Source organism: Ambystoma mexicanum, chromosome 3q (assembly GCF_040938575.1).
Source record: "Ambystoma mexicanum isolate Mex_15411 chromosome 3q, UKY_AmexF1_1, whole genome shotgun sequence".
Classification (NCBI taxonomy): domain Eukaryota; kingdom Metazoa; phylum Chordata; class Amphibia; order Caudata; family Ambystomatidae; genus Ambystoma; species Ambystoma mexicanum.
Window position 1 is genome coordinate 389,207,860 of NC_090926.1, and position 16,355 is coordinate 389,224,214.

Here is a 16,355-nt window from a genome sequence, read left to right on the forward strand (position 1 = left end):
TCATACAATACAATTATGAGGGCTAGGCCATGTAATTGTTAGATGAACAGGGTCGTTTTCAGGGTTTTCCGAAAGGCAGTCTGGTAGCAGTTGTAGTCCAAAAGCATCTGGCGAGCTAAAGGGTGCAGGCTCCTGTTCTAGAGTGTGAAGAGAGTTAGAGGGATATACACAGTTACTGAAGGAGAGATTGACAGTTCAGTAATAAACATTTAGGCACTAATTTGTGGGACTTGCCCCACTCTCCGCGGACTTAACAAAAACCTTTGGTGCATGAGCTAATTTCTTAGAGTTGGTTTTGGTGTCATTGAGGGTTCCTGTGAGGTACCTGCAGGACTATCAATGTACCTGTTGGACAACATCATGGCTCATTTTCTTTTGTGCTTGCTGTCTAAGGCTTGAGGCGAAGCTGGAGAGGGTGGGGAAGCAGTGATGGCAGCTGGACGTAAAACAGTTGAGGGAGGCAAGCACAGTGGATGAGAAAGGAGGAGGTGAGCACAGTCGGTAAGGAACCAGGAGGCGAGCACAGAGGATTAGGAAGTTGGAGGTGAGCACAGTGGATGAGAAAGCAGCAGGCTAGCACCGTCGATTAGGAAGCAGGAGGCAAGCACAGTGGACAAGGAAGCAGGGGCCGAGCACAGTCGATGAGGAAGCTTGAGGTAAGCAGAGTGGATAAGGAAGCTGGAGGTGAGCACAGTGGACGAGGAAGCAGAAGGTGAGCACAGTGGATGAGGAAGAAGTGGGTGAGCACAGTGGACGAGAAAGCTGGAGTCGAGCATAGTGGATGAGGTCGCAGGCAGTGAGCACAGTGAATAAAGAATCTGGAGGTGAGCACAGTGGACCAGTAAGCAGAAGGCGAGCACAGTGGATGAGGAAGCAGTAGGCGAGCACAGTGGATGAGGAAGCTGGAGTCGAGCATAGTGGATGAGGAAGCTGGCGGCGAGCACAGTGGATAAGGAAGCTGGAGGTGAGCACAGTAGACCAGGAAGCAGAAGGCGAGCACAGTGGACAAGGAAGTAGTAGGCAAGCACAGTGGATGAGGAAGCTGGAGTCGAGCACAGTGGATGAGGAAGCTGGAGTCGAGCACAGTGGATGAGGAAGCACAAGGCGAGCACAGTGGATGAGGAAGCAGTAGGCGATCACAGTAGATGAGGAAGCTGGAGGCGAGCACAGGAGATGAGGAATCTGGAGGCGAGCACAGTGGATGAGGAAGCAGCAGGTGAGCACAGTGGACGAGGAAGCAGTAGGAAAGCACAGTGGATGAGGAAGCACAAGGCGAGCACAGTGGATGAGGAAGCAGTAGGCGAGCACAGTAGATGAGGAAGCTGGAGGCGAGCACAGGAGATGAGGAAGCTCGAGGCGAGCACAGTGGATGAGGAAGCAGCAGGCGAGCACAGTGGACGAGGAAGCAGTAGGCAAGCACAGTGGATGAGGAAGCTGGATTCGAGCACAGTGGATGAGGAAGCACAAGGCGAGCACAGTGGATGAGGAAGCAGTAGGCGAGCACAGTAGATGAGGAAGCTGGAGGCGAGCACAGGAGATGAGGAAGCTGGAGGCGAGCACAGTGGATGAGGAAGCAGCAGGCGAGCACAGTGGATGAGGCAGAGAGAATTTCATTGGTAGTTGGAGGCAAGAAACATAAGTATTTTTACCCTTTTCAGTCATAGACATTTGGATAGATATCAGGTTACTTCATCCAGTAGGTGTGAGTCTTAAAATATTGCTAAACCTTTGAAATACAATTGGTTAAATCATACCTTTGCCATAAAATAATATTGAAGGAACAGATTTGTGGCCATATGTGAAGTAACTGCAATCTCTTCAGATTACTATTGTAGAGAAGTGAAGATGCAATGTCAATGTCTTTGACAAAGGGTTTTGTTTGGGAAGAATTCTACAATAGAACACTATATACATGTGTATACATTTATGTAGTTGAGGTGAATGATGTGACAATAACATTATTATCATTTACACAATAAAACATAGCCACTAGGCCATAGGATTTACAGTTACTGGTTTTATATATGTACCCGCAGCCTAGTGTTGGAGGTGTAAAACACCCTCAGACAGGAGATGGGGCGGGATGCAGCGCCTTACCATGCACAGCCTGAAGCTGTAACCACGAAGGGGTACACATGACCTTTAAACATGCATGCACATGTTCCATAAAGATAGGATGGGGGAGTTAGATACCTGATTTAAATTATTTTCAAAGCCCATTTAAAACAATGCAAACTTTAATTTTGCAATGGACTACTGTCACAATACAATACAGCCTCATAAAGAGAACCAATGACACCTTAGTATAGTGCCCTATGACAGCACAACAATATCCAATGTAAACACAATTGTATCCAAAGCCGGCGCAATGGGTCCCGATGGCATCACAGCAGATGAGCAGGACGGCCCAACAGGAACCAATGTCAGGAAAATAGTTCTCAGTGACAATCGGACATAATGACATGGCAATAGAATACTGTCATGTTGTGGTTAGAATTGACGGCATTACAATGAAGCCCAAATTATGAAAAAACTATACTCCGTGGTAATGAAGCACATGTCACTTTCCTGCTTTCATTCACTCATGGTCCTTTCAGAATGCTTGGCTTCTATGGCCATCTCCAGTCTTAACGTATAATTCTCACTACCTGTACCCGGCTTCGCATAGGCCTACCTAGAGAGCCCTCTTTCTTTCGCTTTCTCTCTTTTTCACACTGTATACTTAATTTCTCTCTCTGTCTCTACATATCTGTCTCAATCTATGGCTCTCTCTCTCTCACACACGCCTTCGTGTTCACTCCCTCTTTCTCTCTGAAAGTCACATTGTCAGGTGCGCATTTGCTTGGGCCATCGCAGCCATTACAGACATCAGTGAAACCAGAGAAGAAGCGCAGAGGAAGGGATGGTGCTGAGCTTTTTCATGGTTAAAGGTAAAATAAAAAGAACAGCAGCAGAGTTCGGAGGACAGGCTTGGTATTTGGAGACATACAGTTTCGTTGTTTGTGTCCTGCAGGAACGTCGCCTTCGCATTGAGGGTACATTAGGGAGAGGCGAGGGAAAGGAAAATAGGCCTCTGTAAGAGATATGAAGCCCAGGATCTGGGGTATACAACTTAAGGGTCTACAACTCTATTTGTTATTTCTATGTTGTTTTTAAATTCTTGATTTTGTGCACTGTAAAAAAAAGTTGCCAGTTCGACAGTACTACCAATCAATCAGCTACCAGCATGCAAAATAAAACTTTGCATTGGTGCTCACAGAAGAAAAAAGATCATCCGTTTTAATCCGGGAGTGGCTGTTTCCAATAAGAAAGGACATTTTAAAAGACAAAATTGTGTGTAGTATGTGCAAAATAAGTTACTAAGCAAACTAAGCTACTAAGCTACTAAGCAAAGGAAACTTACATTTTACTAACAATTCGAATTGTCTCTTTTTTACAATGTTCATTTCTAATGATCAATTTAAGTATGCACTGTAATCATACTAAGAACATTACACTTGCCATACTGAGAAACGAACACTATCAAAGACTAGAATAAACATTCCATTTATTTCTGATAACGGGTTGTCATCCCAAGGATGGTAGGGTACACTGCTATTGTGCTCTTTCGAAATACCCATATGAGAAAGGCAATGGATGCAATAGCACCAACAAAGGTTCCTGGCTGCCTTGCATGAAATCGAATTGTATTTTGGGAACATAAGAATAACCACATATCTTTATATTTGACTGGGAAAGAAAGGGTTGTATATATGAATCACCAAGTACATAATGCACACTCGCCCTAACATTACATTGTTTGTAACCATTAACCATATGTACTCATTTAGGCAGGCAGTGAACTTATATGAGAGGCTGAAATGGCTGCAGCATCTGTTACTCCACTGTAGCCCAAGGGCCTACTTGTGTCCACATTTTACAAAATGATGGGAAGGAAGGGTAATATGGTCCACAGATAACCTTAGAGAATGGTATATAAAGGAAACAACGTTATCATGGATTTAAAGCTGGCATTCCTGCCCAGTGCCTGGACACTGGCTATCCAGGTCAGTGCTCTGAGCGTGATGTTCTTCACATCTGCAGCCATGCTCTACTCTCTCGGTACTTGCTGTCCTACAGCACCCGTTTGACTGTAGACAGACAGACTGGTTTCTAGTTTTCTCCACTGTGCCCTGTGACTACTGCAGTTGAGTCTCATATGTATTTCATTTAGTGCCCCAGAAGAAATCATAACATGTGTAACACTCTGCAGCCAGTAGCAGCTACACATACAGGCTCCCAGTTGCCTCTGTATCTTAGACTGTGCCTTCCAATTCTGCTGATCACTTGGGACATGTGTTGAACCCTGCTGATGATGAAACATGCACAGGTCCAGACCTAGGTCGATAGAATGGACCTACCTTACCCACAATACAAAATTACTAGGACTTTAAATTGACTGTCGCATCTCCCACAAGACTGAAATCTACATGATACCAATTCTCTGTATTACAGAATGTGAAGCCTTACCTTTCCAAAGCAAACTTTAGGTCCAGGGGGGCTGGCAACACCCTCCTTGCCAGTATTCCCAGCACCACTCCACTCTCACTCCAAAGAGCATTCTCCACGTAACACCATATCTGATCGAAGGACTGAAACAGCAGGACCGTAGCAACCTGTATCATGCAGGTATTAACCATCAAAGCTCCCACTGACCTCAACAAACATATTATTTATTTCTTAAGACCAAGGCCACCCTAGAAACCTTCTCCAACTATGCAACGAGAATATGAAGCAAATATTCAACCCCACATGGGCCTTGCCCCCCCCCCCGCCCACCTGCTGTAATTAAGTAAAGGTCAGCATGATAAATCTCTCCAAAAATGATATCACATATCACCCGTCTATCCTAAATGTATCTATATTATTTTAGCCTAGCACCCAAACTCTTGTGCTCTGTTGCTTTGTAGCTAGGGTTGTGCCTTGGAAGCAAGACAACATGCTGCACCACAGGTTTGATCCCCGGGGCCGCGCTTAGAAACCTCTGGGTATTGTGCAAGTTATAAATAAACGATCATATCATATCAAACTAGTGACATTAATGCAGATCAACCTTGTTTAATCGACAATCGTGGCTCTGTCCTTCAGCTCTCAGATCAATCCCAATCTACCAGTGCCCATTCATAGGATTGGGGAACAGGCTGAGATCTACAAGCAGTCATTCATTGATGGCTCCCAGATGTCCTCTTCAGAGGCGTCACGCGGGCGCTATGCTCCTTACCAATGCAGTGCGGCACATATCGGACACAAGCTGGCATTCTGTCTGTCAAACAAAACTTGTTTATTGATGGTATGGAGGCACCTCCGTATAGTTTATCTGTACAGCCGGGGGTGAAGATACTCTTAAGGGGTGACAATCCTATCGCTTTTTCAAAACCATACAATGCAAAAATAACACAATGTTTGACGTTTTCAATGAACCATTACAATTTCCCCCAGTAACATTTGTAAAGACAATTCAGATTTTTGGTGATTTAAAGTGATAACAATACAAAATTGGATGTGGTCTGGAAGTGTCTCCCTGAAGAGAAATGATTGACTTTTCTAAGTGATGGTTGACCTCACAACCCAAATCCCTAGTGAAGCTAAATCCTGCCATCATAGAAAATCGAACTTTAAGTGTCAGAGATGGGTTCATAATGGGGTGATGGTAGATGTGGCCTTCTCACTCCTGGACAGTATCCAGAAGACAGTCCATAAATGTGGCCTGTATTGCTTTGGCACTCGTAAAAGGCACATGCCCCGTCACACGCGAACCGAAGAACACATGGCTTTGACTGTCCACCTGGAAGGGTTGCTGATGCAGACCTTCCCGCACTCTGCTAGCAGATCCAGAATGCACACCGAAGCCATGGAACATCCTCTTTCTGGACAATGTGGATTCCTGCATCTTCCCTAGAGCAGTGCCAGAACACCACATCTGCGAGTCGGAGGTCCAGGGATTGCTGAGTTGCAGTAGTTCCTATGCCGAGGATGTTTATTAAAGATTTGCGAAGACATGATTTTCTTTTACAGGTTTATCCATTTATTGATCAGTAAATGAAACAGCCTTAGTGATGGCTGATCAACCACGTCAAACCCTGGCCACTGCAGTTTCTTGACCCTTACCCTGTGGACCTTGTTTGGCTTCATCTGTCCTGAAGCCAGTGATGATCCTACTGCACAAAGTCCCAGCAAACCCAAATCACGCTCCGGTTGCAGGACATTCTTCACATTTCTGGGTCCGTTTGACAAACTCCTCTGCTTGGAGTCCACTTTCTTGCTCTTCTGGTATCTGATAAGTCCCTCCCCAGAGGAATCTCTTTCGTGAGGAGTGGGATTCTCTACAGAAGGCTTTTTTATATTGTCTCTTATAGTTCATAAACGTTTCAAAGGCTCATCAGCCTCATTTAACAAAATAAAAATATACCTTCTTCACGTAATATGTTAAAATATATTCCTTCCAGATCAACACATTCCCTCAAAATACAGTAACATTAACAGGCACATTGGTGCAATATATATTATCCAAAGAAAGCTGTGTAGCAAAAGACGGTTCCCCTTCCAGGCTTACAGGAAGCAACATGGCAGCGGTGGAAAGTGATGTCACTTTCAAAATGGCCACCTGGTGCGAGAGATTGTCTTTGGAGTGAATTGTATTTGTTGGACTGTGGGTACCCTATGCGCCTTTTAGCAGACACCCATCAGGGCATGTACTCTTCCTTAATAGTCAGTGAAGAAGGGGACATGAGGTTGCTGGTGCTGCTGCATAGGTTGCCCATGACACCCCCACTGGAACCAACTGTTGGAGGGGTTGGGGTTGTGGTGCTGGCCTGCTGGCTCTGCTGTTGCATTTTCTTCTTGTTCACCTTCCGCTCTTTTGCCCGTCGATTCTGGAACCAGATTTTCACCTGCAGTTTGGAGAAATCATGATAAGAAGATTAGTTCTTGGGGCATATGAGAAGGGGGAAATTGTCAAAACCTCCACTCAAAAGGAAAGCAAAATGAAAAATACAGAAAGGGGAAGAAGAAAGGAAATAAACGTGTTCAGACTAAATTTGTTGACAGAGATTGCTTGGTTTGGTGAGACATTTTTAGAATTCCCAGCATCCAATAACATACATCTGTCTCAGAATATAAAGCATTTGCAACCGGGGAAGGGTGCTCAGCCAATCAGGTGGTTGGAACAGCGGCGAGAATACACAATCCCTGCCTGCTGTCTGAGCCACCTAAGGCCCTTCAATGGGTGGCGCTTTTTTTCTTCTTTTTTTTCATTGCGGGGAGGCAACAGGGAGCGTCTCCCTATTGCCTTCCCATCCCCTCCACTTGCCAGCGGGACCGAAGCATTGCCTTTACTCTAGCCAGACAAGTGACTGTTTTTTAAATATCATTGATGGGAAAGCAAACACAAAAACACATCTCATCTTTTGGCAACATCTCAGTAGCTGTAAGAGTGCTTGCATTTCTCAATGAGGCGTCATGGCACTAGAATAACCAAGAGAGAGACAGATAACAGGGCAAATAGGGGTGAATTACAAAGGAAATAGGAAAATTCTCTGATATTTGTTCAAATCCAGGTGATTCTCTGTAAGACGCAGATTCATTGGTAGGGAGTTCCCGGGACATGTGGCTTGGACTGAAATGTTCTTCCACCTCTTCCCTCTCTTTTATAGACAGGTTCAACTAGCAAATTATTATCAGAGGAAAAAAGAGGTATTAATACCATATGGATACAACTAGCAAATTATGATCAGACGAAAAGAGGTCTTAATACCATATGGATATGACTTTCAAATTATTATCAGAGGAACAAAAATGTCTTAGTACCATATGAATACGACTAGCAAATTATTATCAGAGGAAAAAATAGGTCTTGGTAACATATGGATACGACTAGCAAATTATTATCAGAGGAAAAAAGAGGTCTTAAAATGTCTTAGTACCATAGGGATCAAACTTTTCCAATATAAAACAAGGGTTGCAGCTATCAATGACAGCTTTCTGAACGGTGCACGCTGTTCTATCCCGCAGACAACCAATCCAATGCAGGAGACACGGGCACTGTCTTATAAGGACCAGTATCTATCTGGCAGCAGCTTTCTGAATCATTTGGCTGTGTCTGATGTCAAATTTAGTGAGAATCAAACAGACTAAATAAAAATACTCAAGTAAAGATAAAAACATAAAGCCTTGACTTAGCTGACTCAAAATGCCTGAAAAGGCATAGGTAGAAAAAAAAATACATTTTGGTAACTGCTTGCTTCTGGCACCGATGAATAAGGCACTAATCAATTACAATGTCCGTGTTCTGCGTCTTAAACTCAGGCTTTGGATGGAAACCGAGGGAAGGAGGCAAGAAATAAAGAGTAAGTAGAGGAGGGAACAGGAAGGAGCCCTAAGGAACTCAGCAGTCCATAATATTGGCAGGCGACAATCAAGGAGGAAGGGAGACACCCTTTCTTTGATAAGTGAGAAAGGGCTTGCTCTGTTTCCAGGCCGAGCCCTTAGACCCACGAATAGAAACTCTGCCCAGGAGAATTGGTAGAGCTAGTAATGTGAGTGCCCGACGTTGGAGCCATCCAGTATGTTCCTCAAGCTACTAATCATTGAGAAAATGGATGTCATTTTGGAATTACTAGGGGTAGCGACCCTATCCCTAAGTCACTTCTGACTAGCCTTGTGGACTTTGCATCTGGTGCGATGTTATCAATCTGACCATAGATCTATCCAAAGTGAGAATGCTAGTTTTAGCAGAGTCGAGTTTGCCTACTAACAAAGCCTGTTTGTTACATGTGGTATCCTTGGAGATGTAATAAAGAATGTTTAAAAATACAATGTTACTTAATGAGTGCTAACACCAAGTTGAGCTAGCGGATAGCTCAGGGTCAACGTGCTCGCCTTTGAAGCAAGACGTCGCGGAGCAGCATAGGTTCGATTGCCCGGGTCCACGCTTAGAAACCTCTGGGTATCAGGCGTGCTATAAATAACCAGTTGCCAAAACTTCTTAGAGTAAAGCCAGCTTATATGAAAACAACTTGTTTAATACATAGGCAGGCACGCATTTGCCAGAATCTGAGTGTGGCCAAAGCCCAAGGTCATAAGAAGGAAAATTGATTCAACAAAACTGACCACCTGCGCCCAACCTTGCCACACTCATCACAACTTAAATCAGAATCCCGGTGGATTAATTAAGCAATAAGCCCTGAGTCAGGTAATGCCCCGAGACCCATAGTTATACCTGACTCGGTAATGTCCCTGCGGCAAGGGGCTTATTGCTATTAGTACCCCGGCCCGCAAGACCGGGGTACTAATAGCATTTTTTTCAAAGAAAATGCCCATCGGGGAAGGGAAAACAGAGTCTGTTTTCCCTTTCCATGGTGGCCATTGTGAGCGGACGCGCTGGGAACAGAAGTGTTCCCAGCGCGTTCGCTACCGAAAAAGGAGAAATAAGAAGGATAGTGGGGAGGGCGGGAAGGGGATTGTTTACAGGGGTCAGGGGAGGATAAAAAAAACACTTACCTGAATCCCCGGCAGAGGAGGATGGCAGCCTCCAGCTGTGTGGAGGCTCGAAGCGGGATGGCCCCGTTTTGAACCACCCCATTGGCTGAGGGGCTGCAACACTCCCCGCCGGAACAATGGCAAGGGATCCCCGCCGAGAGATTCCCTGTCGGGTAAAGCCCTGGCGAGGGCCAATCAGAATGTTTGTTACATTCTGATTGTCCCTTTCCGGGTACTAATAATCATTTAATCAACACTGAAATGTAAGTGTTTACTGGACAGTCAACACGTATTTAAACCTATTTATGGTCTTCCTCAGGTCTGTATTACCAGGTGCTTCTAAGAACATATACATTCAAATGTTACATCACAATTCGAGGATGACATTATCCAAGTCAACATAAAATTCGAAAAAATACAAAGGTTTGTTGCAACAGTTTGAAATAATTATCACCCAGTTATATTAGTCAGAATACCACACAAATATTTAAACCAAAAATGATCAGAAAACGTAGTTGAAAAAAATGATATGAATGAAAATAACAATAGAGATGGGGAAAAGAAAGGGAGAGTGGGGGAGAACAGACAATTGATCACAAAGTAAATTCCATACTGACACTTGCAACTATTGGAATGTTAAATGTAGGGGTGCAACTTTTAAAACACCAATCCTTTATCCACCACCACCACATATCACCATAGTCCATCTATGTGGATAATGAGTCCTTAAATAAAATCAACACCACCAACCAAAACCATAAACAAACTTCCAAGGATGAATGTGTCCCACTAATTGTGCAAAAAGTGCAAATAGTGACTGCAAAGAATACACATATATAGTCACCAAGTCCTCATTAGCTCTGTTATGCTTTCAATATCTCCACAATCTTTAAGCTAATGTTCTTAGTTAAATCGGTCTTTGTAGCATAATAAACAAAAGCTTGCAAATAAAAGCCTACAAATTAGCCATATTATTCAGACTTATTACTCCATTCCAAACCAATGCCATTTTAGCCCATCTGAACGCTCAATGGCAATTATCACACAGCTCCACATATAACTGGGGTGCCAATCCAAGTGGCCTCTAATTGGGAAGCCATTTTCCTCAATGTGAAGGTGTTTACCAAATGTTAGATTCCATTGCAGCTGTGAATTCCTTGATTAAAAAAAAATATACGGATAAAGAATATGTAGTCACAACTTTCTCTCCATAACGTCACTGTGACCTCTCAAATCATCTGCTGAAACAAAGACTCACATTCACTAGGCTAGCTAGGCCTAGTGCCCGTACGTATTCAAACACAGCGCTCTATGTGGCAAAAAGCGGCTGCCATATTGGTGACGTTGCAGGCTAAATGGCTGATGTCACACGGCGATCTAAATAAATAAACACACCTCGTGCGATATGCACTTGCACAATCTGAACGCACCAGGCCTTTGATGATCCTCTATCTATCTTCCATGTATGCCCTCCCTAATGATTTGGGAAAAACCGCAACATAGTCGCCAGACCTATTTGCTGTTATCTACACTGTTAACTGTACTATATGCACTTGAATGACTGTTGTTTTCCCCCTTGTTCCCTCCGTCCTTGAGCGCTTTGAAACATTTGCCTTGTCTATAGGCGCTTTACAAATAAACATTACCATACCATAAATTCCACATATCTCACCGAACCTCTGCAGTAAATGTGTAATGCCTATTCACATAAGCACAGAGAAATGTACCAGTCGTTAGCGTTACTAGTCAAAGAAACGTGGTAAATAATGATGCAAACTTGAATAAAATAGATAAAGCATGCCAGGGCTCTGAGTACTTAAACAAAGTAATGCGCAGGACCGCTTAGTCGATTCCACATGTGTAGCAAGTGTAACAAATAGCACGGAAGCTATTCAGTGTTTGGGGAAAATATGCTCTAGTTGTTAACGCTATTTAGACTAAATAAATGCCAATACATATGACCATTTCTTACATTTCACACCCAAAAAGCAATGACTAAGATCTCCCACACACACACACACTGAACATGAACCTATTCAGTGGCTTCACCAGTAAAATAAGCTTGTGGCTGGATTTAAGGACTCAATTGACTAACACATCCCATAAATCAGCCAGTTGCTCAATAACCTCAAGTGCACTCAACACTCTGCAAGGCACACCGACTCAAGCCTGCTCAATCGAGATTACAACCTATAAACTTGACACTGATTAGCTCATATGTGACTGAATAGAATACTCCCATCGTAGAGATGTGCATTATTTAAAAAAAACACTCACAGATAATATGTTACCTAAGGTAAATTCAGTGACAACTAAAAAGTTAGATTGGACATGATAATAAAAATGCTTGGTCACAAAACGTCCTGAACTTCCAGATATTAATAGATAGAATGCTAGAAAGCCATAAAGCACAGCATTAAATCAGGTTGGGTAATAAACATTATTGAACATTTCCCCCCAAAATGTTAAGAAATGCCACATTGTGCATTTATTTATTTATTTATTTATTTATTGACTGATTAGGCATTTGTATGGCACCTATACACACGTGTTTCCAGCCACCACAAGACAAAAGGGATGGATAGGTGGGTATCATTGGGAAAAAATCAACAACAGCAAACGGTCCTTCTAGGCCTTGTGAAATTCGGACTGTGCAAGTGCAGTGAGAATAAGTGCGGGGGGATAGGGCAGAAATGTTGGGTTAAGGGAGAGGGGGAGAGGGGAAGTGCAGGAAGGAGGGGCCCCAGGGCTGGACAAAGTGTTGGGGGAGCCCAGGGAAGGCAGAAGGCAAGTGCAAGGGGAAACCAGGATCAGCTGGTCAGGGAAGGGTGCCCAAGGGCAAGTGCAGATTGGGTATGCTGGTGCAGACTGGTCGAGGAGGGCATGGCCCCAGTAAGACTCATAAGGGACCAGGCACTAGTTGCAGCAGCACGGGGGGATTAACACGGGAGGGTGAGTGGGAAGGAGGAGGAGAAAAGGAAAGTATTGAGAAGCTTCCGGAAGTTAAGGAGATCCAGGTAAAGCCTGAGAGTGGTAGGGAGGTCGTTCCAGAGGCAGGCTCCTGCCGAAGAAAGAAATTGACCCCCTAACTCTATGCTTGGCAAAGCGTGTGATCAGCAGAGAGTTGGAGCTAGAGGACCAAAGGACTCTAGCAGGGAGGTATTTAGGGAAAGAGAGTTGTACGTAGCGCAGTACCATGCACCAGAAAGTCTTGTGCATGATGTAGATGGTCTTGAATGTGACCCTTGCAGTGACCGGGAGCCAGTGTAGAGAGTTTAGGGCTGGAGAGATGCGGTCCCTGGGTTTGAGGCCAAGGATAAGTCTTGCAGCCCTATTCTGGATTAGTTGAAGAGGGTGACGGGAGGAAAGAGGCTGTTGCAATAGTCCAGCATGGAGAGAACCAGAACTCTGGAGACATTGAGCTTTTTGGGAAAGGTGAGGAAGGGTACAATGCGTCTGAGGAGATGGAGATGAAAATTGGACTTCTTGGCAAGGTCCATGATCTGAGGGGAGAAGGAGAGAGTGAGGTCAAAGATGACCCCAAGATCAAGATATATGCCCTGCAAGAGGGCGATGGGTGGTAAGGAGGGCAGCCAGAGAGTCGGAGGGAATCTGGGAGCAGGCGTCCCAATGAGAAAGATCCCGGTCTGACTGCAATTAAGGCAGAGATCATTAGCTGAGTACCAGGCCTGAATAGCAGACAGGCAGTCAGGTATGAGAGAGGAGGAAGAGGAGGTAGAAGAGGGACGCTTAAAGAAGAGCTGTGTGTCATCAGCATAGCACTGGAAGTGGGGAGAGAAGGTGGAGATCAAGTGGGCCAAAGAGGCAAGGTAGATATTGAAGAGCCATGCAAATCATTATAAACCACATAACTCCAGATTACATTGCAAAACATCACAAAAATACTCCCATTTCATGGTCTGTGCTCAAACCACTCTGCATCGTTCTATATTTGCAAATCATTTTAGCTTCTGTTTGTTGTAATGTTCTCTCTTTGTCTCCTCCCCTAGGATCACTTTGTAGCAGTTTCAGTCCAAAACATTGAATTTCAGTTTTGTCATCAAGCTGATGGTGTTCCTGCCAATATGTTGATAAAGACAGTCTGGGATCATCATTTTTCAGTGCACTCAAATGTTCTCGAATTTGTACATGCAGCTCCTGAATTGTGCTTCCAACATATACAAATCTACACAAACATTTGATACCATAAACCACAAATTTGGACCTGCCATTGATACATACAACTAGGTGACATTTATTTCAAACTGTTGCAACAAACTTTTTCTTTTCCTTTTTTAAAAATGTTATGTTGACTTGGATAATGTCATCCTTGAAATGTCATGTGAAATTTGAATGCATACGTTACAAGCACCTAGTAATACTGCCCTGAGGAAGACCATAAAGAGGTCAAAACACGTGTTGGCTGTCCATTAAACACTATTAAATGTAAGTGTTGATTATTTGATTATTAATCCAACTGGATTCTCATTTAAGTTGTGATAAGTGTGGCAAGGTTGGGTGCAGGTGGTCAGTTTTGTTGGATCTATTTAAAAACACAATGCCTCATCATGTAGGTCAAGAGCATGTGACTCAATTTTCTGTGATGTCATAGGAGGCAAAGGTTGTGCAATGTCTCTTCTACTACCTTTGAGAAACCCGAAGGTGTCTCACTTACTAGTCCCTGGGGATCTGTCATCCAGGTGGCCAGGACGCGGCCATCGCTATTGGATCCAGTTTCTGGGGGTGGACTAGTGCGGGAGAATCACCTAGGTGAGGGGTCCTTAGGGAGTGGAGGTGGGATACCGGCGGGTGAGATGCGGTACCCCTTTCTATTGACACCTTTTCCCCATCCTACCATGTAGGATACTCCCGACACTCTACCTCCTCCCCTTTTTCGACACGAACACTTTTTTACACCACGAAAGACCATAGACTAACACTAAAGACGTTTACCTTACATGTCCCAACACATGGGTCAGGCAAAGTCAGGCAACTGACCAGAACCACACACACCCGACGGCTTTCCCTTCCCCACAGGGATAAAAGTTGGTGCACGAGAGCACACTACGAGCAAGGCAGAACGCACGATGAGACAGCTATCTAAGTATGGCAGTTGAAGAGGAGGAGAAAGGCAGCGAGAACTGAAGGGGGCGACAAGGAGAGAAGCAACCTTTCCCTTTCTGACCCAGACCCGCAAAGCCTCGAAAGGAATCATAAGACAGCAAACAATAGCCAGCGTGTGTTACAGCAGATGTCAACAGTACACAAAGCCCTCATACAACGAAATCAAAGACCTTTTAACAGGGGAAAACCAGCTACTCTGCTTAATTTCCCTGCTGTTGAAATTACAGAAATCAGAAGGCCATAAGAGAGCCGTAAGGAAAAGATCAAAGTTGTCATACAGGGATCTATCAAAACCCCCTGTACAGTCGAAAGTCTTTGACCGGCACATACCTGGAAAGCTAAGGGAGCCGAATCCTGCATAGTAAGAAAGGAGAAGGAACTGTGTGGTTGACAAGAGTGAACCCGACGGAGGGTTGCCGACAAAAATGGGCGAAACATGATGCCCTAACGAACATTGGGCCTCATTACGAGGAGTGCGGCCACGGTATGAACGGTGCCGGTACGGGACCGGCACCGTACATACCGGCCCGCCCCATTATGAGTCCTGCAGCGGGTCCCGCTCTTCACGCCTGGTCAGACCAGACGTGCATAGCGGGACCCGCCAGCAGACCAGGATGCTAACAACGGGCCCATCATTAACGGGCTCGTTGTTAGCATCCCCCCCATTCCCATTGAGCCCTATGTGGGCTCAAATGGGAATGGGGATGTACCGGGTCTGGGTCCCGCGCAAAGGAAATACTGGGCCCTCCAAGGTCGAAATGGCCCGGTAAGTCCCCTTTTGCCGGACCCGGACCTGAGTTTGGAGGTAGCCATGCCTCTAATAATGGCATGGCTACCTCCAAACTCGTAATGAGGCCCATTGTGTTGATAAGAGTGAACCCGATGGAGGGATGTCCGCAGTGGATTGTTTAAAAAGACATTAAGACTTGTGAATGCGAAAACTGAGAATATTATGAAATAAAAGCCGCAGTGAACCGACAGAGGGAGGCAAACAGTCAAGAAGGGTCTGAGCCCAGAGGAGGGGGATCCAGGGGTGAAAATCCATCACCCAACGACATGTGAAACAGCCGAGAAGCCACGAGGACTGCCTTATTATTATTTGATGGTCGTAGCTTGCTCCCATCTTACAAACTTAGGTTTACATTACGCATTTTTCCAACCAACCTATACAGTTTAATAAAGACCCTTGAACTCTGATCACTTGTGTCTGTCTTTACTGACGACACCATGAGTTCCTTACATACCGTATGATTTTGGTGAAATTGCACCACTGATTGAGACCACCTCTGACTCCCTAATGTAGGCTGGTCAAAAGTCTGCTTTTGGGAGTGGGGATCAAGTGAGTGGTGGCCTTCAACAAATTTCTGTGGTTGGATGTTAGCTGACGCCTCAAGAAGTTTAGCAGAAAAGGGGAGTAGGAAGATAGGAAAAATTGGAAGGAGAGGTGTGCCATATTGTATGTTGTATTTTGCATCAAATTAGACACCTATCACCAGAGTCAGTAATGTACATAGCCTGTAGATAATGTATACCTCAGGGCATTAAATAGAGGTAGCCAAACGTTTGCTATTCTTGCACATGAATTAGATCAAAATCTGAGTTTAGTAAATAATGACACAGACTTACACCTACACGTGTTTCAAGCTGAGATCAGGTATGGTGACCACTGACATGCTTTCTCAAGGTCTTCTCAATTGTTCTAAGTATGTTTTCAG

At 44.5% G+C, this 16,355-nt stretch overlaps 1 protein-coding gene across 1 annotated transcript in view; it reads right to left on the minus strand.

Annotated features, from left to right (window-relative positions):
• Positions 1-5,179: 5,179 nt before the first annotated feature.
• The window catches only part of CDX1 (caudal type homeobox 1), an 87,466-nt gene continuing 76,290 nt past the window's right edge, over positions 5,180-16,355 (minus strand). The window contains exon 3 of the mRNA XM_069654063.1: positions 5,180-6,929. Within this exon, the coding sequence (XP_069510164.1) occupies positions 6,723-6,929 (207 nt within the window). The 3' untranslated portion in view covers positions 5,180-6,722. The remainder of the gene's footprint in view (positions 6,930-16,355) is intronic.